Source organism: Lynx canadensis, chromosome D1, assembly GCF_007474595.2.
Source record: "Lynx canadensis isolate LIC74 chromosome D1, mLynCan4.pri.v2, whole genome shotgun sequence".
NCBI lineage: Eukaryota > Metazoa > Chordata > Mammalia > Carnivora > Felidae > Lynx > Lynx canadensis.
In genome coordinates, this window is record NC_044312.2 from 103,765,175 (window position 1) to 103,790,302 (window position 25,128).

General features: G+C 39.0%; 1 protein-coding gene across 2 annotated transcripts; it reads right to left on the reverse strand.

The window, feature by feature from the left end:
- Nucleotides 1–1,565: 1,565 nt before the first annotated feature.
- LOC115525703 (glycine N-acyltransferase-like) lies at nucleotides 1,566–23,628 on the reverse strand. 2 transcript variants are annotated; one of them, XM_030333003.1, is made up of 7 exons: nucleotides 23,415–23,452; nucleotides 17,177–17,184; nucleotides 15,286–15,381; nucleotides 11,834–11,941; nucleotides 5,663–5,789; nucleotides 4,125–4,296; nucleotides 1,566–3,708 (listed from the first exon to the last, which is right to left on the reverse strand). In XM_030333003.1, the coding sequence occupies exons 3-7, from the start codon at nucleotides 15,364–15,366 to the stop codon at nucleotides 3,306–3,308; spliced, it is 891 nt and encodes a 296-aa protein (XP_030188863.1). In that variant the 5' UTR covers nucleotides 15,367–15,381; nucleotides 17,177–17,184; nucleotides 23,415–23,452; the 3' UTR covers nucleotides 1,566–3,305. The 2 variants fall into 2 exon arrangements, with proteins under 2 accessions (XP_030188863.1, XP_030188862.1); XM_030333002.1 differs by lacking the exon at nucleotides 17,177–17,184 and having other exon boundaries at nucleotides 23,415–23,628.
- Nucleotides 23,629–25,128: the final 1,500 nt, after the last annotated feature.

The following is a 25,128-nucleotide window of genomic DNA, read 5'->3' on the forward strand; positions in this document are numbered from 1 at the left end:
TAAAACTTCAGACTTTGAGCTTCCTTGCTTGTAAAAACTTGTGATAATCAGCCTCTCTACTTTTCCTAGTCAATGGTTTTGGGGGAATGTTTCTCTTGTGCAATTTCCTGTGTGTCACCTTCTCTCTGTTTCTCTCTCTCTTTCTCCTCTCTCCAAGATCAAGGATCCCTCCCCTCTGCAGCACCCACAGTTCTTTTCTCCCCAGTCATATCTCCACAACTTTTATCTTCCACAGTGTGGCTTCTTTTCTCCCTCTGGTTCTGCAGTTTGTTCTCTCAGCATTCAGATAAATTTCTTGGGTGTTTGGAGTGATTTGGCATTTATATAGCTGTGTTTGAGGGACAAGGCAAGCATAGGACCCCCTACTGCTCCACCATCTTAACTCCTTTTCTGTATGTCCCAGCATTTTCTTTTCTATTTGAACTTTTATTTTGTTAAAAAAAAAACTCAGAAAAATTGCAAGAGCATTACATTAAACACACACATACTCTTCACCTCTATTCACCAATTAGAGTTTGCCATATTTTCTGTATATAGTCTTTTAAATTCTTCTGTAGGCTACAAATATTATGACAATTTATTCCAAATATTTTAGCATGTATCATGGAAGTATAGGTATATTCTCTTATATAACCATAGTATAATGATCAAATTCAGAAAATTTAATATTGCTCTACTACTAGTAACTAATACACTGACCATGTACAAATTTTGCCAATTATGGCAATAGTATCCTTTATGGAATTTTTTTTTTCTGATCTAGTATCCAATCCTGAACCTCAGATTGCTTTTAGATGTTGTATTTTTTAGATTCATTTTCTCTGGAACACTTCTTTCACCTTCCTTCTTCTTTCATGATATTTAGCATTTTTACATGTACATGTCAGTTGTATTATAGAATGTCCTTTAATTTTGGCTCTTGTATTCTTTTCTGAGGTATTTAATTTTTTCCTATTGACCATATTCAGGTTATAAATTTTGATTTTTTTCAGGTTATGCATTTTAGATGGTAATATATTAACATTATTATTTCTCTATTGGTGAATCACATCCAGAGACCCATGATAGGTCCCACTGTTGATGATATTAATTTTTGTTCACCTGGTTAAGGAGGCACTTTAAAAAACTCATATGTTGTATTTGAAATCTCCAAAGCCATATGAAATATCCAAATTTTAGAGATTTTTTAAAAGATATCCTTAGGAGTTGTGATGTCCTAAGTACAAAAGAATACAAGCGTCCCTCAGTGGTTCTCTTCAGATCCAAAAAGTTCTCCAAGTTTATAGTTTTGCATCTGAAAATACTAAACCCAATTAGTTCTCAAGGAGCTTTGAGGAATGCCAGATTGTAGATGTAACTGATCATGGAGTGGTGTGAAGGACCTTCAAGACAAGGGACTAGGAAGCTGAGCTGGTGCTGAGCAGTGTATATGGAGAATATGGCCTTGAATTGAGGCCATGGAGGACAGTAAAGATGTTACTCTGAATACAAAAGATCCTTCAGGTCACATTTCCAATTCATAGCACTGAAAGATCTTGTTTTTCCATGGCACAATGCTCAACAGCTGAAGATACGATTTCACTTTATTAAAAATTAATCTATGCTATTTTCTAGTGACCACGTTTTATGAAGAAGTAGTGAAAGTGTAGTTTGATGTCTGCCTAATGCACTCTTTAATGACAATGTTTATAGAAGCTTTAAGAATTTGTAATGAAGTAATATTATCAATCAATTAAAGCACAATGTAAATTATAATTACAAAAGTAAAATGATATACCTAAGTAGTGTGCAATATGAATTTTCATCTATTGTTCTAGGACATAAAATATGTTCAATTATTTCTCTAAACCAATGGTTTTCAAAGCCCAATTCATGGACCAATGCCAGTATCAGGATCACTTGGGAAGGTGTTAGAAATTTAAATTCTGGGGCTCTACCCAAAATCTACTGAATCAGAAACTTAGGAGATAGGCCTCACAGTCTGTGTTTTAACAGGTCCGACAGTTAAATCACAGTCTGTGATTCTGATGCAGGCTCAAATTTGAGAATCCTTCCTCTAGACCACTGGCTCTCAGTCACAGGTGACTTTGCCTTCAAGGCACATTTATCAATATCTGCAGACATTTTTAGTTGTCATAACTGGGACAGAAGGTGCTACTGGCATCTAGTGGATGGAGGCCAGGGGTGCTACTAAGTATTCTAAAAATGCACAAGACAGCCCTCACCCCACAACAAAGAATTGTCCAGCCTAAAATGTCCATTGTGCCAAGGTTGAGAAACCCTAACTCGCCAAGAATTTAAACCTCAGTCAGTTTCTGAGGGTTGGAGGGACTTCATTCTCAATCTGTAGCCTAATGCCAGGCTTAGGTGGACCAGAAGGAAACAGGTTCTTAATCCAGGTGATTACCTTCATTCCAGTGTTCTCTTTGCTATTTCTTTTGAACTGTTGGGGCAAGGACCCCTCCCAGCTCACCTGTCACCACCAGGAAGAATATCCCTCCACACTCCCAACTAGACTCTCCCATGAGACAATTATCAGAACTTCACAGAATCCAGGCATCCTGAAATAATGTGCCGAGGGCAAGTGGGGGCAATGGGTAACCATGCCCTCCCCATCACCTTCTGTCTCTCTCAGTTAATATCCACTCCCTAGGTCTTGGCACTCCTACTTCTCTCTCTCCATAAACTCACCCATGCGCTCTCCTGGTGTGAGTGTGAGGAGGGGACAGACAGGCTAACATTAAGTCTTTGTCTTATTAACCCTCTCTGCTATATCATGTGTATCACATTTAACCTAATTTCTCCTATGTACTTGTATATATTTAGTGTACCTCTAAAGCAGTAATCAGAGGAAAAGAATCTCTACAGACCTAATGAGCAGAATATGCTTGCTGAGTACTAAGGAAAAGGCCATAGAAAGAAAGAGGAATAAGTTATAATGCCCAGAAAATATTACCCTTTCCTGGAAGATTTGGCAGGGCTCTACCAATCCGTGTACTAGGAGTTCTAGGAGAAGCTATTTGGGGCACCAGGTAGCTGATGAAGGAGCATCACAGAGATCCCAGAAGTGTGGGAGGCTAAATTATGTGGGGCCCACTGAGGGAGTACCTGGGCTGCTTCATAGTGATAAATCTAAAGGAATCCCATCTGCAGTTCGAGTGCAGGGACTGGGGTGGTCTTGCTGACCAATCACACTGCTTCCCTGGAGCCCAAACAGTGCCATTCCTTTACTGATGATTACAATTATAACTTATTCTTTCTGTCTTCCCAGGTCTATCTGACATGGTCTTCTGTGCAGGGCTGCTTCACAGGGGCACACAGTGCCACTGGTTCCAGCCACAGGGTATGGTGATATGATCAAGTTTCTTAGAAACTTTCTGCATAGTTTTGTTACTCTTGTCAACGTGAGAATATATGGGGAAGCCAAGTTTGTTTAGATAGTGACTATGGGAATAGATGACTTGGGTGATAAGGCCGTGGGCCCGGTACTCAGGCAGGGTACCCGCCATCCGTAACTCTCCTGTCTGGTCCATCAGGTTCCAGGATACAGGCGTCCCCTCAGGCCCCAGCAGGCAGAAGGTGGGGAAGTTCTGGATACAGCGCTCGATGAATCTTTGGCTCCTCTCATTGCCGCCAAAATGCCAGAATTTATTCACCAAGGCAGCGTGGGTAACATCCAGGGAGGAGGGTTTAAACATCTCTTGGCAGCTATGGAGGGAAAGCAAAGTCTGTGAGTATGGAGGTTTTTATTTGTTCTTCCCTCTACTGTTTTGAGAGGCAGAGTAGGTAGAGGAAATAAGAAACACAAAGCCTGGAGTGTAGGTGAGTTTGTGATGACAAAGGGATGGAAAAGTCCACTGTTGTTGGAATGAGTGAGCAGGAAGAACAGGATAGGTCGAAGAAGCTGGCAGAAATCAGATATAGTCCAGATGAGAAAAGAAATGGTGGAGTATTTTAAGCAAAGGAGGAATATGGTATGAATTACATCTTAAGAAAAGATTACTCTGACTGTTTTGAAGAATATTGACTGCAGATGGGCCAGAGTGGAAGCAGGGTGGGAAAATGGGAGGCTGTCTCAGTACTGAGAGCAGTAAGTGATGCAGAGTGATTTGTATCAAACTCACATGGCCTTGGGTTTGCCACTGTTGGGTGATACGTTCTTTCCCTCCAGCAGGGAAGGAATTAGTTTCTTCATTGTCTCAGCCATCATATAGAGAATGCAATGTGTTTGCTTGACTTGGAAGGATTTAGTAGCTGCAAGATTTTGTATCACCTCATTCAGGCTGAGCTGTGAACCTAGATGGGATTATGAGGAGAGACAATGATTTAATAAGTACATGCTGTGGAGAAGCTCCCCATTGGAGTAGGAAGTGTCTGGGATTTACAGTCAGAGAACCTAGGTTCTGGGCTCAGTGCTGCTGCTGTGTAACCAGAGTCAAGTAGTCAGGATTTGTGCAATTTTCCCTGTTTTATGTAAGGGAAAACATGCCCAGAAATTCATTAAGCCATTGGTGGCAAAGCAACTGGAACCAGGTTTTCTGGGCTACATAATCATGTAGTTTTGATAATTAAAGGAGAGAAGTTTTTTTTAAAAAGTAGTAGCCAATATCCATTGTGTACTTACTATGTTCCCAGTGTAGTAGATTGTTGCAGTAATGGCCTATATTCGCCCACATCTCCTTGTATCCATTCCTTGGCATAGTCCTTGCCTGCACTGCATCTGACCTTGGCCATATGATTTGCTTTGGCAGTGGGGAAGAATGAACTTGATGCAGAGAGAAGTTTAAAAGTGCTTGCACATCAGGGTTTGCCCTCTCCTTGTGATCTCAATTACTTTGAAACCAATACCATACAAATAGCCTAGGCTAGCCTGCTGAGGTCAGGTGCTCCTATCATTCCATCACCATGGCAGCCAATGCTGACAGCCAGAACCATCATTCAGACATGTGACTGAGGCCATGTTAGAGCAATCAGGCCATAGTCCACCCATCAACTGATGGCAATTGCATGAGTAAGCCCAAGAGACACCAGCAGAACTGCCTTGCAAAGCCTAATACAAACTGTAGATTCACAGAATTATGCAGCAAAAGTCAACTACACATCCAGGTATTATAGTAAGAAATCCCTATTCAAGATTTCATGTAATCTTTTCAATGCCCCTGTGTTCTAGGAACTATTATTATCCTCATTTATGTATATGAAAGTCATGGTCTCCAAGAGGATAAGTCATGTGGCTAGGGTCACATAGCAAGTAACAGGCAGATGCCATCCTAGGGAGTCTGACTCGGGGCGGGGGGCATATCCACACCATGACAGTTGTCCTTTATGATCTGGGAGGTGCTTTATGGCACAAGTCATCATTCTCATTCCAGGAATGGAAGACCTTGGGTGAAGCCCTCCTTTGGTACCCAGTTACCCTAAGGGATCCTGCATATGTCTACAAAATATGCCATAAATCGTTGGCTATCCAGGAATTATATTATGTTCCCCTATATGAAGCCCATTTTTTGCAAGCTTTGAAGGTGTTTTTTTCTCCCTTTATGAGGGAGTTAAAAAATTGGCAGCAGGCTGAGGGTCTGGAGCTTGGGGGAAGGAGATATGAGTCATAGGGAAAATTGTTCAGGACAGAGAATTGAGTCCGCACCCATCCCATTTCTCTTACTTTGGATCTGCAAATGCTGTTTCCAGTTGATGACTTCTGGTGAGACGAGACATTTCTGACAGTTCTTGAAGTCCTTGGAGTAGATTTGGTAAGTATTGGTGTAGTGATCAAGATCATCTGTCATCTCCTATGATCATTGGGAAAAGGGAAATAAAACAAATTACTTATATTTCACTATTGCAATACTTTTTTCTAAATTCCACTATACTGTGAGTTTTTAACATTGAAATATTGTTGACACACAATGTTACAATAGTTTCAGGTGTACAATATAGGGATTCAACAAGTCTATACTTTATGGTGTGCTCACAATTATAGCTACCATCTGTCACCATATAACACTATTACACCACCACTGACTATATTCCCTATGCTCTACCTTTTATAGCATGAGTTATTCATGCTATAACAGGAAGCCTGTATCTCCCACTACCCTTCACCCATTTTGCCCATCCCTCTGCCCTCTTCCTTCTGGCAACCACCAGTTTGTTCTGTGTATTTATGGGTCTGTTTCTGATTTTTGTTTGTTCATTTGTTTCTTAGATTCCACATATGAGGGAAATCATACAGTATTTGTCTTTCTCTGTCTGACTTATTTTACTTTGCATAACACCCTCTAGGTCCATCCATGTTGTCATAGATGGCAAGATCTCATTCTTTTTATGGCTGAGTAATACTCCATTGTGTGTGTGTGTGTGTGTGTGTGTGTGTACACACTACATCTTCTTTATCCATTTTTCTATCGGTGGACATTTGGGTTGCTTCCACATCTTGGCTATTGTAAATAATGCTATAAACATAGGGGTGTGTATATTTTTTCAAATTTATGTTTTTGTTTTCTTTGGGTAAATACCCGGCAGTAGAACTATTGGGTCGTATGGTATTTCTAGTTTTAATTTTTTTTCTATTTTTTTTATTTTAGAGAGAGAGCACAAGTAGGGGAAAGGGGCAGAAGGAGAGAGAGAATCCTGAGCAGGCTCCATGCTGAGCATGGAGCCCCATGTGGGACTCGATCCCACGACCCTGGGATCTTGACCTCAACTGAAATCAAGAGTCAAACCCTCATCTGACTGAAGCACCCACATGCCCCTCTATTTTTAATTTTTTTGAAGAACATCCTTACTGTTTTCCACAGTGACTATACCAATTTGCATTTCCACCAACAGTGCATGAGGGTTCCTTTTTCTCCACATCCTCGCCGACACTTGTTTCTTGTCTTTTTGACTATAGCCATTCTGACAGCTGTAAGGTGATACCTCATTATGGTTTTGATTTGTATTTCCCTGGTGATTAGTAATGTTGAGGATCCTTCATGTTTCTGGGCTATGTGTATGTCTTTTTTGGGAAAATATCTAATTCATGTTGTCCTATTTTTTTCTTTTCTTTTTAAAATTGTATTTAATTTATTTTTTAAATTTACATCCAAGTTAGTTAGTTTATAGTGCAACAATGATTTCAGGAGTAGATTCCTTAATGCCCTTTACCCATTTAGCCTATCACCCCTCCCACATCCCCTCCAGTAACCCTCTGTTTGTTCTCCATATTTAAGAGTCTCATATTTTTGTCTCCCTCGCTGTTTTTATATTATTTTTGTTTCCCTTCCCTTATGTTCATCTGTTCTGTGTCTTAAAGTCCTCATATGAGTGAAGTCATATGATATTTGTTTTTCTCTGACTAATTTCGCATAGTATAATACCCTCTAGTTCCATCCATGTAGTTGCAAATGGCAAGATTTCATTCTTTTTGATTGCTGAGTAATACTCCAGAGTGTGTGTGTGTGTGTGTGTTTGTGTGTGTATAAACATAAATAAATATAAATATATATACACATCATATATATGTGTGTGTGTATATATATATACGAATATATATATACCCCACATCTTCTTAATCCATTCATCCATCGATGGACATTTGGGCTCTTTCCATACTTTGGCTATTGTTGATGGTGCTGCTATAAACATTGGGGTGCATGTGCCCCTTTGATATAGCACACCTGTATCCTTTGGGTAAATATCTAGTAGTGCAATTGCTGGGTCATAGGGTAGTTAGAATTTTAATTTTTTGAAACACCTCCATACTGTTTTCCAGAGTGGCTGCATCAGCTTGCATTACCACCAATAATGCAAAAGAGATCCTCTTTCTCTGTATCCTCACCAACATCTGTTGTTGCCTGAGTTGTTAATGTTAGCCATTCTGACAGGTGTGAGGTGGTATCTCATTGTGGTTTTGATTTGTATTTCCCTGATGATAAGTGATGTGGAACATTTTTTATGTGTCAGTTGGCCATCTGGATGTCTTCTTTGGAGAAGTGTCTATTCATGTCTTTTGCCCATTTCTTCACTGGATTATTTGTTTTTTGGGAGTTGAGTTTGATTAAGTTCTTTATAGATTTTGGATACTAACCATTTATCTGATATGTTGTTTGCAAATATCTCCTCCCATTCCATTGGTTGCCTTTTAGTTTTGCTGAAGTTCCCTTCGCTGTGCAGACTTTTTATTTTTATGTGGTCTCAATAGTTCATTTTTGCTTTTGTTTCCCTTGCCTCTGGAGATGTGTTGAGTAAGAAGTTGCTGTGGCCAAGGTCCAAGAGGTTTTTGCCTGCTTTCTCCTCTAGGATTTTGATGGCTTCCTGTCGTACATTTTGGTCTTTCATCCATTTTGAGTTTATTTTTGTGTATGGTGTAAGAAAGTGGTACAGGTTCATTTTTCTGCATGTCACTGTCCAGTTTTCCCAGCACCACTTGCTGAAGAGACTGTCCTTATTCCATTGGATATTCTTTCCTGCTTTGTCAAAGATTAGTTGGCCATACATTTGTGGGTCCATTTCTGGGTTCTTTATTCTTTTCCATTGATCTGAGTGTCTGTTTTTGTGCCATTGCCATACTGTCTTGAAAATTACAGCTTGGTATTACAGCTTGAAATCCGGATTGTGATGCCTCCTGCTCTGGTTTTCTTTTTCAAGATTGCTTTTGTGGTTCCATACAAATTTTAGGATTGTTTGTTCTAGCTCTGTGAAGAATGCTGGTGTTATTTGATAGGTATAGAATTGAATATGTAGATTGCTTTGGGTAGTATCAACATTTTAACAATATTTGTTCTTCCTATCCAGGAGCATGGAATGTTTTTCCATTTTTTGTGTGTCGTCTTCAATTTCTTTCATAAACTTTCTATAGTTTTTGGTGTATAGATTTTTCACCTCTTTAATTAGAGTTATTCCTAGGTATTTTATGGTTTTTGGTGCAATTGTAAATGGGATTGATTCCTTGATTTCTCTTTCTGTTGCTTCATTGTTGGTGTATAGGAATGCAACTGGTTTCTGTGCATTGATTTTATATCCTGCCACTTTGCTGATGAATTCATGGGTCAGTTATAGCGGTTTATTGGTAGAATCTTTTGGGTTTTCCATATAGAATATTATGTTATTTGCGAAGAGTGAAAGTTTGACCTCCTCCTGGCCGATTTGGATGCCATTTATTTCTTTGTGTTGTCTGATTGCTGAGGCTAAGACTTCCAATACTATGTTGAATAACAGTGGCAAGAGTGGACATCCCTGTCTTATTCCTGACCTTAGGGGGAAGGCTTTCAGTTTTTCCCCATTGAGGATGGTATTAGCATTGGGTCTTTCATGTATTTATGCCTATTTTTAAATTGGATTCTTTGGGTTTTGGTGTTTAGTTATATAAGTTCTTTATGTATATTGGATATTAACTCCTTATGGTAAAAAACTGAGAACTTTTCCTGTAAGGTCAGGAAGAAGACAAGGATTTACACTCTTGCCACTTTTATTCAACAAAATACTGGAAGTTTTAACCACAGCAATCCAGCAAGAAAAAAAAGAAAAGGCATCCAAATTGGTAAAGAAGAAGTTAAACTGTCACTATTTACAGGTGATATAATCCTATACAAGGAAAACCCTAAGACTTCACCCACAAACTATTAAAAGTAATAAATGAATTCATTAAAGTTCCAGGATACAGAATTCACAGAAATTGGTTGTGTTTCTATACACTAACAATTAGGTAATAGAGAAATTAAGAAAACAATTCCATTTACAATTGCATCAGAAAGAATAAAAATACCTAGGAATAAACTTAGGAAGTGAAAGACCTGTACTGTGAAAATTATGAAATATTGATGAAAGAAATTGAAGATGACACAAAGGAAAAGATATTCCACGTTCATGGGGCGGAGGAATTAATATTGTCAGAATGTCCATACTACCCAAAGCAGCGTATAGTCTCAGTGCAATCCAAATCAAAATACCAATAACATTTTTCACAGAACTGGAACAAATAACACTAAAATTTGTATAGAACCACAAAGACCCTGAAAAGCAAAAGCAGTCTTGAGAAAGAAAAGAAGTAAACTTATGCTTATGCAGTCCATTGTTCTATGACAAAGCAGGAAAGTGTATCCAATGGGAAAAGGATGGTCTCTTTAATAAGTGGTGTTGGGAAAACTGGACAGCTACATGGAAAAGAATGAAACTGGACCACTTTCTTATACCATACACAAAAATCCATTCAAAATGTATTTAGGACCAAAATATGAGATATACTGTGACATTTTTTTTTAAATTTTTTTTCAACGTTTATTTATTTTTGGGACAGAGAGACAGAGCATGAACGGGGGAGGGGCAGAGAGAGAGGGAGACACAGAATCGGAAACAGGCTCCAGGCTCTGAGCCATCAGCCCAGAGCCTGACGCGGGGCTCGAACTCACGGACCGCGAGATCGTGACCTGGCTGAAGTCGGACGCTTAACCGACTGCGCCACCCAGGCGCCCCTACTGTGATATTTTTTAAGTGCTAAAATGTTGGTATTTTCATTGGTGCATTACAATTATTCCTGAATCATTTAAATCATGAGGTCAGGAGGAGAGATTCAAGTATTCAATTTATGATGGAAAATTGCATAGCAATACTGCTCTCTACCCACATATTACATTAAAATTTCAAATCAAACAAAGACACAATTATTAGGAAGCATTCTTCTATACTTCTATTATTCTCAGTGGGAAGAAGAGAAAAACAATTGACAAGGAAAAGCAAAACTTCTGTTGCAAGAATGCATGTAATAAACAGTTCAAATAGTTGCAGAATATGCCAACCATGAACATCACAGTATTAAATTTAGTTATAGATATTTCTGGATTAAAATCTCCATCTATACTCAATGAAGCCAAAGAAGATGAAAACCAATTAGAAATGCTTCCTTAAAACAATGCTATAGTTAAACAAACGGTAGTTCCAGAAAAATAAAGAGAGTACTTATTTAAGAAGACCCTCTCAACTTACTAAACAGATGAGATTATTGGGAAGTAGGAGGCACAAGAAAATATTACCACAACTCAGTGCAGAATTCAAAAGCTTTTTAAAAAATGGTTGGAAAATGTTGCCCAAAAATACACTGACAAGTCAGCAAGGATATCCACTAATACATTTTATTACTTAAGATCACATTTAAGATAAAAGATCAAATAATCTTATTTCAGTTCAGTTGTTACTACTAATACAGATTTCTTTATATATTGTTTAACTTAGTGATTTTCAAATCACTTTTTATTTCTATGAAAGGTATAATATTTGTATTTTTATAAATTTATAATTTTACTGAATGTTTAAAAATAAGCTTGTGAATTTTTGTCTTTGAAATGTGTTTACTATTTAGTTTTGCTAGTTTTTAAATGTTTCCTCAAATGCATATGGCGATTATAGTATTATAAGTTTGCTTTTTATAATTGTCCTAACTCACTGTACTGTCTCACACCTTCCTATCTTTGCCCCTTGTGTTTTCTCTGTTGGAATGTCCTCTTTTTTTTTTGTCAGCCTAACAGTATCTACAAAATATGTACAAGATCCAGTGTAGATAAAACCTCCCATCGGGAAGTGTCTCAGACCTTAACCTTCATCTCCAGCCTCCGTTGTTGAATCAGCTTTCGCTATTTCTGTGTTGTACATCTTCTCTTCCCACACACTTCACTCTATATTGGAATTTATTTGCTTATTGATCTTTTCTTCCAAGGCTCTGAGCTCCTTGAAGAGAGGCACTTACTTTCCATCACACAATTCATTTCTGTATCCCTGGGCTGCCATATTGTCAGGCACATGGCAGGTACACAGCAAAAATGAACACAGAGGCATATTCATTCCACGTCTGGCACTTTACCTGCTCCTGAGGGCGGATAACCACTGTGTTAAAATCAGGCCACTTGTCCACTAGAGCCTTCAGCTTGAATGGGTTTCCCTGGTTCATGTGGAAGACAGTCCCATAAACCTGCAGCAACCCAAGAAAGGGAGAGGGTCAGCTTGTTAGGAAGGACTGGTAAAGTGCCTTGTTTGGTCAGGACAAGGATCATTCCTATCATGAAATTTTATGTTGGAAAAGGGCCAAGTAGGGCATCTAGGTCAAACAGTCTCCATGTACTACATTTTTTTTTTAACCTTAAACGAGAGAGCTTTTTCTCCCCACCCAATATGAATCATACATGCATATAGTAAAATGTTTGGCCAGATAAAATTTGATTTTAAGAATACCATTCTTCATTTTAGGATTTAAAATTCTCTCCTTCAAGATTTTCTTCTACTCATATACATAGACACAATTTTACAAAAATTAAATGATCTGATACATGTTCCCTCCCCCCGAATGCATTGTGAGCATATTTTTATGTTCATAAACACATTTTCAATTGTTTTATGATGGCTGCATAGGATTCCATCGTATGGATGTATCACAGTTCATTTATTTGCTTATTGATGGTCATTTCAGCTGTTTCCAGCTTTTCACTTTGACAAATAATTCTTCATAGAGCATGCTTGACAGAAAATTTGCATGGGCTCCTGATATTTTCTTAGAATATTCAGAAGAGTAGTTGCTGGCTCAAATGTTATGCACATGTTTAAAACTTCTTAACATAAATGACCACATTATTCTCTGGAAGGATTAAATGAACTTCCACCAACAAACAGGCTACAGCATAGTGCTCAACAGAATGTGCTGTGTGGTCCCATGGCCTGGGGTCCAAGTCCAGTCTTGGATCCCCCTACCCCCATTTGTGTTGTGCAGGCTGTTGAGAGACAGGAAGGTGGGGAGAGAATGAATGAGAACAAGTCTTGTGGACATTGTGTTTTTGTGGTTTGGGGGATTGGAATGCAGCAGCAGATACTAGCATGGGCAACTGTGAACATGAAGCCTCTGCAGATACCAGCGTGGAAGCATGCCAATGACCTGAGGTAAAAAAGATGGTATATGCTTTAATATTTCCACCTTGGATACATGATGACTAAGAACTATGCCTGTATCTTTCCCCCTGCCGCTCTCCACCCCACATAAACTATTGATGTTAGACAAAGAGAAGGGGAAAAAAGCTCAGTTGACTGAATTTATCTGAATTTATTTTGTTTTCAGCCATGAGTGGAGGCTTGATATAGAATTCAGCATAATTTGGGAAAATACAGACATATTTTTACATATTTGCATTTGGGCCCTGTAAAACTGATTTACACTATACTATTATCCATTATAGGATCTGAAAATATGTAGAACTGTTACTCTTTGTTATTCCCATGGCCTAATTAATTAAAAAAAATTTCTTTTTTCCTGCTCAGTTCAGAACATACCAGGCAGCTACTCTAAGTTGACTCCACTGGAGTTGATACACGCACTAAAATGTATTTAATATCTAGCACTAAGAGGAATGGCTGGGCTTTTTCTCAACTGAGACTCAAATAAGTATTGAATTTTAGGTTATACATCCATTACAAGTACTACACATATTCTGGCTTTTAATTAGGGGGCAATGTATGTCTTTAATATGCAACCAAAAATTGAAGGTGCTATTAGGGCCACCTTATCTTACAACGGAGATCTTCCAAGAAAGGACACTTGGAATGCACCATTTTCTCAAAATATTTGGGCTCAACTTAACATAAGCAGTAAAGAGAAATTTAAGTGACAAAATTCTACACTAAATTCATGGGAAAAAAAAAACTTTGGCCTGAAGAATTGTTAAAAATAACTATTCACCATAAAAATATCTTAGGCAACTGTTTATAGAGTTTCTAACTGATGTAACCTCCCTCCCAACCCCGCAGAATTGATTGTCTCTCTGTAAGGTTGCCTGGGTCTTAAGGATTATGAACTGAAAGGAGTTAAATAGTGGGTGGTAGAGATTAATGGTAGTAGGAATCTACTAACGTGGTTGACTTTAGTTTTAGATCACAGTTGACCCTTGAACAACATGGGGGTTGGGGGGCACTGATCCCCCACTTGCAGTGGAAAATCTGTCTAGAATTTTTGATTACCCCCAAACTTAACTACAAATCACCTACAATTGACCAGAAGCCTTACCAATGATTTAAGCAGCTGATTAAGATGTACAGTATGTTATATACTGTATTCTTACAATAAAGTAAGCTAGACATAAGAAGATGTTATTAATCAGATTACAAAGAAGAGAAAATCCATTTACAGTACTGTGCTATATTTGTTGAAAAAAATCCAAGTGAATATAAGTGAACTCGCATATTTAAGGGTTAGCTGTGGTAGAAGTCATTTTTTTTAGTAGGAACTAAAGAACAGTTATTTCATTAGTCTGTTTCTAATAATTGAAAATTAAGCCTTAAAAAATAAATAAAATAAATTAAAGAAAATTAAGCCTTGTGATCTACAAATAAAATAATGCTAATATTTTTCTCCTTATACTGAAAGAAGGGAGTAGCAGAGCTATAAGGGAGTAAAGGAGGCAAATGCATTTATCTTATCTAAATTGTATGCATCTTATAGGAATGTCTTATAAAACAGTAAAAATCTAATTTCTATGTCTACAGAGTTTTTTTTAGGGAAAAGTAACTGTCCTCTAACACACACACACACTCACACTCACACACACACACATGGACCCTATGCCTTTGGTTGCTAAAAAAAACACAAGCAAGTACTGTAGCCTATCACTAGAGTTGCTCTTGCACAGTTCTGGATGTAAGTATTTATGTGTACATCTTAGTTAATTCTGATATTTCTAATCAGTTGTACTAGGTTAAAGGAGACACCTAGTTGTACTAGGTTGAAGGAGACACTAGGTTAAAGGAGACACCATAAAATAGCCTGATATGCAGTCAGCTCAGGGAAATTGGGAAATTTAAGTCAAAATTGGAATTGACTCCTTATTAATTTTAGAGAAGACTCCTGATGGTTAACCTCTCACCTAGCAAGTGTTCTTTTAAGAAGAACAATTTTAACACTAATATGTAGTCTCAGCCAACTTTTGAGGAAAACCCTGGACAAAACACCAATGTTATTATGGAATGTTTTTTGGAAAGGAGCAAGGGAACACTTTATGAATGACAGAGCAAAAGCTGGTAAAGTCCTGTGTTCATGCCATGGCATTGCAACTCACTATTTGTGTGATATTGGCTAAATCACCCTAACTGAGCTCCATCTTCTCATCAGTAACACATACATAGTAGCAAATATCTTCTAGAGAGGTAATGCAAACTAAGCTAGAGAAAACATGGACTAATGCTGGACACAGAACAGAGGCTCAATGTTAGTCTCTTTTCTTCTTGACTCATGGGGTTTCTATTCCTTACCCTCCACCCAGAATTTTCCATTGTCACCTTTAAGGATTCAGGAAGGCTCTTCCTCAAGGACCTCTCCAGTGACTGCAGCATTTGGGCACCTTGCAGTGGGAACATCATGGAAGGTACCTTAGCCTAAAGAGAGAAACAGGAAACAGCTAGGAATGAGAAGAAGCTGGAAGAGATTCAGAAATATGAGTAGTAAGTTCTCTTCTAATGGCGAGGTCCCCCTTCAGTGTCTCTTCATCTGTGTCACCTTCAGTAAAGTCTTCACTAGCTCTCACCAACTCCAAGGAAGGACAAGACTGGTAGAACGCATGGGGGGTGGGAGGATTTATACATTTTTAAATTCACTTTCTTACACTTCAGTGCATTCCAGCCATCTGTTTCATTTTAGGTTAACAAGCGCATTTTTAAGTACATATAACATCTTTTGAAATTTAGTTGCCATTATTGATTCTTGTGACACCACCAGTAATAAGCCGTATAACATTGTGGAAGTTATTTACTCTTTCTGTGCCTTGCTTGCCTCTGTTAACCTCAAAAATAAAACTATCTTACCATCAAAAATGGCTTATTTGGAAATAGCAGGGAATTGCAATACCAGATAACGAAGCTATAGAAAATTATAAGCAAGTCTGGAGAACAAAAGAGAGGAACATTCTTTTATAAAAAGGAGAGGAAGAGGACTGTTATAAACAAAAAGTCCATTGGTAGAAAGGTGGAGTTCCCAGTATCGGGCATTTTCTTGGCTGAGTGGTGACTGTCTCTCATTGGCTGGGCTGTTGCTGAAGGGAGGAGGAAACCTGTCTGCTCAGTAGGAAAGTAGTAGCTAGAGTAAAATGGAATTTGGAAGCAATGAATCATAGGAATATACCCCCCCCAAACCAAGAGCACACTGTGTACACTGTATGTTAGCTAACTTGACAATAAATTATATTAAAAAAATAATTATAAATAAAATGGAATTTGGAAGGCGCTCTATTCCTGTTGGGTCTGCGGTGAATGCAGGCAGGAGTTGTATGGCAAGAGCTCCCCGCTGCTGGCTTCCTGATTCCATTCCAGAGGATTCCTTTTATTGATTTTCACACTTCGAAGGTGGATGGGATAACAGCACCATCTAACTTACAGACTTTTTTTTAGGGTTAACTGAGTTATTACATTAAAGGAGTCAATAAGTGCTTGGAATAGTATATGTCAGGGGCTCCTGGCTGGCTGTCAGTACAGCATGTGACTCTTGATCTTGGGATCATGAGTTCAAGCTCCATGTTGGGCATGGAGCCCACTAAAAAGAAAAAGAGTATCTCTTATATAAAAGCACTGAACATGTTATTTTATTACTCCTCCTCCCTCTCCTCTTCCTTCCTGTCCTTTTTCATCCCCTCCTTTTCTTCCTCCTCCTCCTTGCCACCTGAGTTAAAGTGCTGTTTATTGCAGTACATTTTGCCGCAATCTTTTTAATGTGGGCATTTGGACATGGTCTAAAATATAAACAATTAACCTTTTAAAAAATTTCCAAGCTATATTCCAAGCTGGTATTTTCACCCTATTTTTTTTTTAACCTTACTGTATCTCACTCTTGCATCTGTCTTGCATATTGTACGGATTACAAGGTAGAATAAAAATAGCATTTTTACATATTTGATTCACTGCGTGAAATTGGGATTTACCAAAACATTCTATAAAACCCCAACTACATGAAAAAGCAGAAAGGGCTGTGTCACAGCGTTCTATTTTGGAACCAGGATCCCTGGAGGAATACATCACTTCTAAGTGAAGGAACCAAAGAAGTGTTCAGAGAGGATGTTGCATTAAAACTGGCTGTGTGTGAGATTCCATGCTCCAGGTCGGAACTGGGTAGCTGATTTTACAACAGCACGGAGGAGGCTTCTACTTCTGGCCAAGAGAGCATAACAGGATCTGGATTTACCTCCTCACCTGAAAAAAAAAGGACAAAACTAAACAGTAAATGAAACAGCATTGCACAGAGCAGAGCCACTATCCCCAAGTAAACGAAAAAAGAAAAGATGAGTTTAATGATTGCATAGCTTATTGTTGGAAGACTGCAGCTCAGGGAAATGGAGCCTGACCAGATCACTGGGGTCTCAATGACTTGAGCATATAGAAGTAGAGGCCAGTGTGGAACTTGAGAAAGAGACAAAGCAGAGAGGGAGAAAGAGAGAGAGGGAGAACGAGAAGGAGAGAGAATGCATGAGAGAGGGAAAATGAGGGAGAGAGAGGGAGAATGAGAGAGAGTTCTGGAGATCTTTGGGAAAGAGCAATCTCCTAGAGTCTTTGGCTCATCACTGAACTGTATAAGGGGAAACTACCTTGGGCTTTGGCCTAGGGAGAGAACCACTGGAAAAGATCAGGTGGAAAAATTCTTATAGCTGGCACAAGTCTGGGAATAGTTTATGTTCTGACACACTGAAGTGGAAAGACCTTGTAGCATAAGGGCATTGAGTAAGAAGCTCAACAAGGGGGTTAAATTCAGACTTGTCTGTTCTAAATTCACCCTGCACTGATTAAAAGAAAGTCTTGAAATGATCCATCTGATTCCAATAACTTAATTGTGCACGAGAACAAAACGTACTTAAAAATGTAAGTACAACAAAATCTATCAACTAACAGTATATAATTCACATTGTCTCACCTCCAATAAAAACTGATACGATGGAAAGAAGCAGTAAAATATGATTCAGAAGCAGAAGACAAACACAAATCAGTAAAGACAGGCCCAGAGGAGACACTGTCAGACCTACAATCAAAATGTTTTTTTCTGTTGCAGCAGTGCTTCTCCATGATGCAATAGTCCTTCTCTCACCTTCTTGCAACATTTGCAAATAAGGTTTCTCTTTACCTGAATAAATAAAAATGAGTAGATGCAGATATATTGCAACTAGCAGGCAAAGACATTAAAAAGCTATAATAATGCTGCTCTTCATGTTTAAGAAGATAGAGGGACACATCATGATAAGAGAAATGGAAGCTACAAAAGATGCATATTGAACTTATAGAAATGAATATATACAGCATTTAAAATAAAAAATATAGTGGATGTGATTAGCACTAGATTAGACATTCCAAAAGAAAAGATCAGTGAGGTTGAAGATGCAGCAATTGAAACTATCAACAATGATGCATGGAGCAAAAAACAAGAAGGATCAGAAGACTTATTATTGCTAGTATGTCACCATTTATCCCCCAAATTGATCTACAGTTTCAAATTAGCCATAAAACATTTCAAGTTTTATTTGTAGAAATCACAGATTCTAAAATTTACATGATATCAAGGCTTACTAAAGAGCTACGGTAATCATCATGGAGTGGTCTTGGAATAAAGATAGACAAACCAATGAAACAGAATAGAGAAATTGATAGACATTTGTGGTCAATTGATTTGCTACAAAAATATCCAGACAAATGGGAGATAGGATATTCTTTTCAATAAATGGTGCTGATTATTTTTAAACAGTCAAGATTACTTCTTGATAGACTCAGTAGTTGTAAATTTCTAAATGTAGATGTTAGAAGAAAGTCACTCTTGTCTATACTTACTTGTCCCTCTGCTACTTTCTGCTCCCCAGGTCATTTATCTAAAAATAGATCCCCATTCCATTTAGGGTGTTTTATGAATTTGAGAAAGAAAAAAAGCAGCACCCAAAACATAACATTTTCACAGAACAGCAGAACCTGGCAAGGTCATTCAATGGCCTTGATGGAAGGGGACAAAAACGAGATCATTCCACAATCATGTTTGAGCATGGACAAAACAAGAAGGCAGTCTTATCTGCAAAAACAGCCAAATACTCTCTCCAGGTAACAAGTGGCTGCCACTTCTTTACCCCTAATCTTTCTTCCTGCTTCATGGACAAAAGTCTTCCATACAATTGCAGTGTTTTCTGACAATATTCAAGGCAGAGCAAATCCATGCTTCCTTGAATCCTTCCCCAAGTCGTGTGTCAAGTCCCTCCTGACACTGTTACTGAGGTGTGCCACATTTCCTTCCTTATGGTGTGCTCTCCCTTTTGTTGCAACAGATAATAAATCCCAACTTTGCTGGGTTACAGGTGTGTTCTACATGGCCTTTGACTAGAAGTTATTGATAATGTTTATAGCAGCATTATCAACAATAGCCAAACTATGGAGAGGGCGCATATGTGTATTGACTGCTGAACGAATAAAGATGTGGTACACACACACACACACACACACACACATACACACACAGATACACAGAAACACACACACTGGAATATTACACAGCCATCAAGAAGAATGAAATCTTGTTATTTGTAATGATGTAGATGGAACTACAGTGTATTATGCTAAGCAAAATAGGTCAATCAGAGAAACACAATACCATATGATTTCACTCATATGTAGAATTTAAGAAACAAAACAGATGAACATATGGGAAGGGAGGGGAAGAAGAGAGGGAAAGAAACCACAAGAGACTCTTAACAATAGAGAACAAACTGAGGGTTGATGGAGGGAGGTTGGTGGGATGGGTTAGATGAGTGAGGGGTATTAAGGAGGGCACTTGTCATGATGAACACTGGGTGTTGTATGTAAGTGATGAATCATTGAATTCTACCCCTGAAACCAATATTGCACTGTATGTTAACTAAAGTTTAAATTAAAAAAAAAGTTATTGACACTTACTTAAATATTTAGCTCTGAGGCATTTGTTCCTACTGGATTGTTCACTGTTCGCTTTGACTTCTTAGGACTCAGAGACTTCTCCTTTTCAGCTTAGCTCCTCAGGACTACTAGTTTTTCAGGGTGGTCATGAAAGATTTGGTTTTGCAAAAGTGGAACCAATATTAGTTTGTTTCTATGGAAAAACATATCTAGGTTACAAAGATTTCACTATGTTTTGGTTGCTTTAACATGTTGGGTAATGTGTAGATCGTCAAATGTTCCTGATTTTTCTATGTGTGTGTCCTCTGTCTCCTTCCAAGTCCCTGTCAATCATTTGAAGAAAATAAAATGATGAAATGGCATTATGTGATAAATGTGAAATAGCATTATGCTGCAAAAAAAAAAAAAAACCTATGTACATAACCTTAATTTAAAAATGCTAACCATTATCTCAGCTTTCAGTGAGTCATAATCTTTTTTTTGCCTTGACATTGATGGCTGCTGACTGATCAGAGTGGCGGTTGCTGAAGGTTGAGTGACTGTGGCAATTTCTTAAAAGAAGACAACCGTGAACTTTACCACATCGATTGACCTCTTGTTTTGTGAATGATTTCTGTAGCATGTGATGCTGTTTGATGGCATTTACCCACAGTAGAGCTTATTTTTTTATTTTTTTAAGTTTATTTATTTATTTTGAGAGAGAGAGACTGAGAGAGTGTGCATGCATGCATGTGAGCAGATGAGGGACAGAGAGAGAGAGGGAGAAAGAGAATCCTGAGCAGGCTCTGCACTGTCAGCGAGGAGCTTGATGTGGGGCTCAATCTCCTGAACCATGAGATCATGACCTGAGCTGAAATCAAGAATCAGATGCTTAACCCACTGAGCCACTCACATGTCCCTGAACTTCTTTCAAAATTGGAGTCAATCCCTCAAACCCTGCCTCTGTTTCAGCAATTAAGTTTATGTAATAGTGTAGACTCTTTGTTGTCATTTCAACAATCTTCACAACATCTTCATCAATAGTAGATTCCAGCTCAAGAAACCACTGTCTTTGTTCACCCATAGAAGCAGTTCTTTATCCATTGAAGTTTTATTATGAGACTGCAGCAGTTCAGTCCCATCTTCAGGCTCTAGTTCTGATTCTAGTTCTCTTGCTCTTTCCACTACATCTGCAGCTACTTCCTCCACTGAAGTCTTGAACCTCTCTCAAAGTCATCCATGAGGATTGGAAGCAACTTCTTCTGAATTCCTATTAACATTGATATTTTGACCGCTTCCCATGAATCACGAATATTCTTAGTGGCGTCCAGAATGGTGATTTTTTTCCAGAAGGTTTTCAATTTACTTTGCTAGGATCCATCAGAGGAATCGCTGTAGCCTTATATGGAAGCTATAACCTTATGAAATTTATATCTTAAATAACAAGAATGAGACTTGAAAGTCAAAATTAGTCCCTGACTTATGGGCTTCAGAATGGATGTTGTGTTAGCAGGCATGAAAATAACTTTAATCTCATTGCACATGTCCATCAGAGCTCTTGGGGGAGTGGGTGCATTGTCTGTGAGAAGTCATATTTTGAAAAGAATCTTCCTTTCTGAGCAGTAGGTCTGAACAGTGACTTAAAATATTCAGCAAACTGTGCACAGATGTGCTGTAATCCAGGCTGTTTTGTGCCATTTCTAGAGCACAGGCAGAATAAGTTTACCATAATTCTTAAGGGCCCTAGGATTTTCAGAATGTAAATGAGCATGGGTTTTAATTTAAAGTCACAAGTTGTGGGGCAACTGGGTGGCTCAGTCAGTTAAGCATCCGACTTTGGCTCAGGTCATGATCTTGTGGTCTGTGAGTTTGAGCCCCGCATTGGGCTCTGTGGTGAGAGCTCAGAGCCTGGAGCCTGTTTCAGATTCTGTGTCTCCCTCTCTCTGACCCTCCCGCGTTCATGCTCTGTCTCTCTCTGTCTCAAAAATAAACGTTAAAAAAAATTAAAGTCACCAGTTGTATTAGCCCCTAACAAGACAGACGACCCATCCTTTGAAACTTTGAAGCCAGGCATTGACTTCTTCTCTGTAGCTAGGAAAGTCCCAGGAGGGCATCTTATGCCAACAGAAGGCTATTTCATCTACATTGAAAATCTGATGTTTAGGGTAGCTGCCTTCATTAATATCTTGGCTAGATCTTGTGGATAACTTGCTGCAGCTTCTGTATCAGCACTTGCTGCTTCCCATTACACTTTGATGTTGTAAAGACATCTTTCCTTAAACCTCATGAACCAACCTCTGCTAGCTTCAGACTTTTCTTCTGCAGCTTTAACGCTCTCAGCCTTCATAGAATTGAAGAGACCCAGGGCCTTGCTCTGCATTAGGCTTTGACATAAGGAAATATTTTGGCTGATTTGATTGTCTACCCAGATAACTAAAACTTTCTTCATATCAGCAATAAGCGTGTTTTGCTTTCTTATTATTCATGTGTTCACTGAGTAGCATTTTTTATTTCCTTCAAGAACTTTTCCTTTGCATTTACGACTTGGCTAACTCTTTGGTGGAAGAGGCTTCGCTTTTGGCCTGTCTTGGCTTTCGGTAAGCCTTCTTCACTAAGCTTAATCTTTTCTAGCTTTTGATTCACAGTGAAAGACATGTGACTCTTCCTTTATCTTTGACCCTTAGAGGCCATTGTTGGGTGATTTCTTGTCCTAATTTCAATATTGTTTGTCTCAGGAAATAGGGAGTCCCAAGGAGGAGGAGAGAGACAATTTAAGGGCCGTCAGAACACACACAGCATTTGTTGATGAAATTTGTCATCTTATAGGCACACAGTTGGTGGCACCTCCCAAACAATTAGAAATGTAACACCAAAGATCACTGATCACAGAGCAATGCAACAAATATAATAATAATGGAAAAGTTTGAAATATTGGTGAGAATTAGCAAACTGACAGAGACACAAAAGAAGCAAATGCTATTGGAAAATGGTGCCAATAGACTTGCTTGATGCAGGGTCACCACAAATCTCCAGTTTGAAAAACCACACTATCTGCAAAGCACAACAAGGTGAAGCTTGATCAGACAAGGTTCGCTTGTATTCATCTACTTATTTCTTTTCTAACTTTAAGTACGGCAACCTTCTTAGGAATCACAGGCAGGGAACAAAACTGCCTACCTGGTAATACAACCAGAAGGATTAAATATGGTAATATGTGCAGTGTCTCCACACATTAAAGACTCCATTCACCCCCACCCCCACCGCTTCCAGAAAGCATCCAAATCTCTCCTCATTCATTTATTAGTTCAAATCAGAGACCTGTAAGAATTTTTCATAGTACCTAGCAAGTTAGCCTTCACAGAGTAAGTGCTAGATATAGGTTTCTTAAGTTAAAGTTATTTCTTTCCCTTAAGTATGTTTGCCATCATATTCTGATGTAACACAGTATGGGCATTTTGATTTGTCTCATGTAAGTGGAGATGATGTCACAAAGCAATGACTATCTTTTTTTTTTTTTTTTTTTTTTTTTTGGTATGAGCCCCCACCTGGAAAGCTGTCTCCACACCAATCTTTGCAGGTGTCCCCAGGAACAAATGAAGAGCAGACTTCCAGGCGATGAAATTTCCCTCTGATGGTGTCAGTTTGGCAAGATCTCTCAGACTGAGTTTAGGTCTGTCTCCTCCAGAGATCGCTGAGCTGAGGCTCAAAATGTGGACCTTGCACATAAGCAAACAATTCTAGATGTCAGCTCTTGTGAAATCCAATCTTCCTCTCTGGGACTCATGTTGTGTGAGCTCTTTATGCAAATTCAGGGGCTGGGAATGTGTCACCTGAGCTGCTCTTTGCAAAACACCAGGTTGCTCTTTGCTCCCACCAGCCTGGCCATGACTCTGGAATCCAAAGCAGTGTGAACCCAACAGGCCAGGTGTCAGAAGGGGGGTCATGTTGCATAAACCATACTGTCGACCTCCCCTTCCCATTCTTAACAAAATGCAATCAGAGCAAGGCAATAGGAAAGATAGGGATAAGGTCTGATTTGCAGAATCTGGTCTCTTTCCTTACACGTATGCAGAACAGAAAATATTTGCGTGGAGTGACTAAAGCCTTTAGGATCCTCCTTTTTTTTTACGTTAAGCTGTGCCCTCTTCCCTGCCTATTGTGAGGCTGCAGTTAAACATCCCAATGATTCAGCGTACACACTTCTTAGTCTCACTATTATGGAGGAGGACACGGAGGCTCAGTGTGCTTGAATTAGATGGAATTTAAACCCAGAGCCTTCTCACTCTGAAGTATCCACTACTCCACGTTAGCATTTGCTCTACCATTCTCAGGAAAGGAAGGAGGATTCATAGAAAAGATATTTTGAGTCACAGCTCCTCTGTGTGAAGCTACCAAGGAGGGAAGTTTGACACTGTCTGGTCCTTGCCTTCATCACCCTCGTCCTTCTTCACCATAAGTAGTTGATTTCATTATGAAAGAAAGAAGGGTCATTTCCATCAGAGGAGCAGAGACAGGGGTGGCTAGTGTCTAGAGAAAAAGTAGAAAAAAGCCTGTGTGCTTCTTCAGTCCATGGGCCAGCAGAGCACATATTTCTCCCTGTCCTTTCTAGGAGCCTTGATTCCTAGAATACTAATTCTCAATTTTATCTCCTGGTGTTGAAGTCATTATAATCATTCCTTATTCTTTCTCCAAAGCCAAAGGCCACTGAAGCTGCTCTGTCCCTGGACAGTCAGCAGAGTGGACCCCTGAGTCCCTGTAGAGTCTCATTAAGGCTGACTATTACAAAAGAGTAGTGTCCCCTGTGCCCCAGTCCCAGAAAACCTCTATCTCCTCTATAGACCTCTATCTCCTTCAGCACTAACAGTCAGCCAAGATTTGGGTCTCTACCACCCTTGTATCTTAAACTAGTCTCTTAATCTCGCTAGGTTGGTTCCCCAGCTGCCAAAAGTGTTGTTGTATTAGGTAACCAAGAATTTTTCATGCTCTTCCTTGATTCTGTGGTGGTTATCCTTGCTCTGTTATATGAAGTAATACATATAAATCTTCTCACGTACTTTGGGACCAGATACAAGGAGAAAGATTCAGGAGCACTGGCCCTCAGTGTATTTATGTGTTTTCCTCTGGGTGCTGGGTGCAAGCCCAGACGATGATGATAGAAGCAGCATTGCATAGTAGCTCAGAGGGAGGACGATGGGGCCAAACTAACATGGTTGAGATCTTGACTGACCCCACATACCTACTGTGTGACCTTGGACAAAT

Bases quoted from the DNA above. Each gene is read 5' to 3' on its own strand.
- LOC115525703 (XM_030333002.1), bottom strand. From the start codon at position 23,594: ATGTGCAAGGTCCACATTTTGAGCCTCAGCTCAGCGATCTCTGGAGGA. The intron at 5,790-11,833 runs GTAAAGTGCCAG...CAATGATCATAG, and splicing joins TTATCCGCCCTCAGGAGCAG to GAGATGACAGATGATCTTGA. The intron at 3,709-4,124 runs GTGAGTTTGATA...TTCCCTCCATAG, and splicing joins AGTGGCAAACCCAAGGCCAT to CTGCCAAGAGATGTTTAAAC.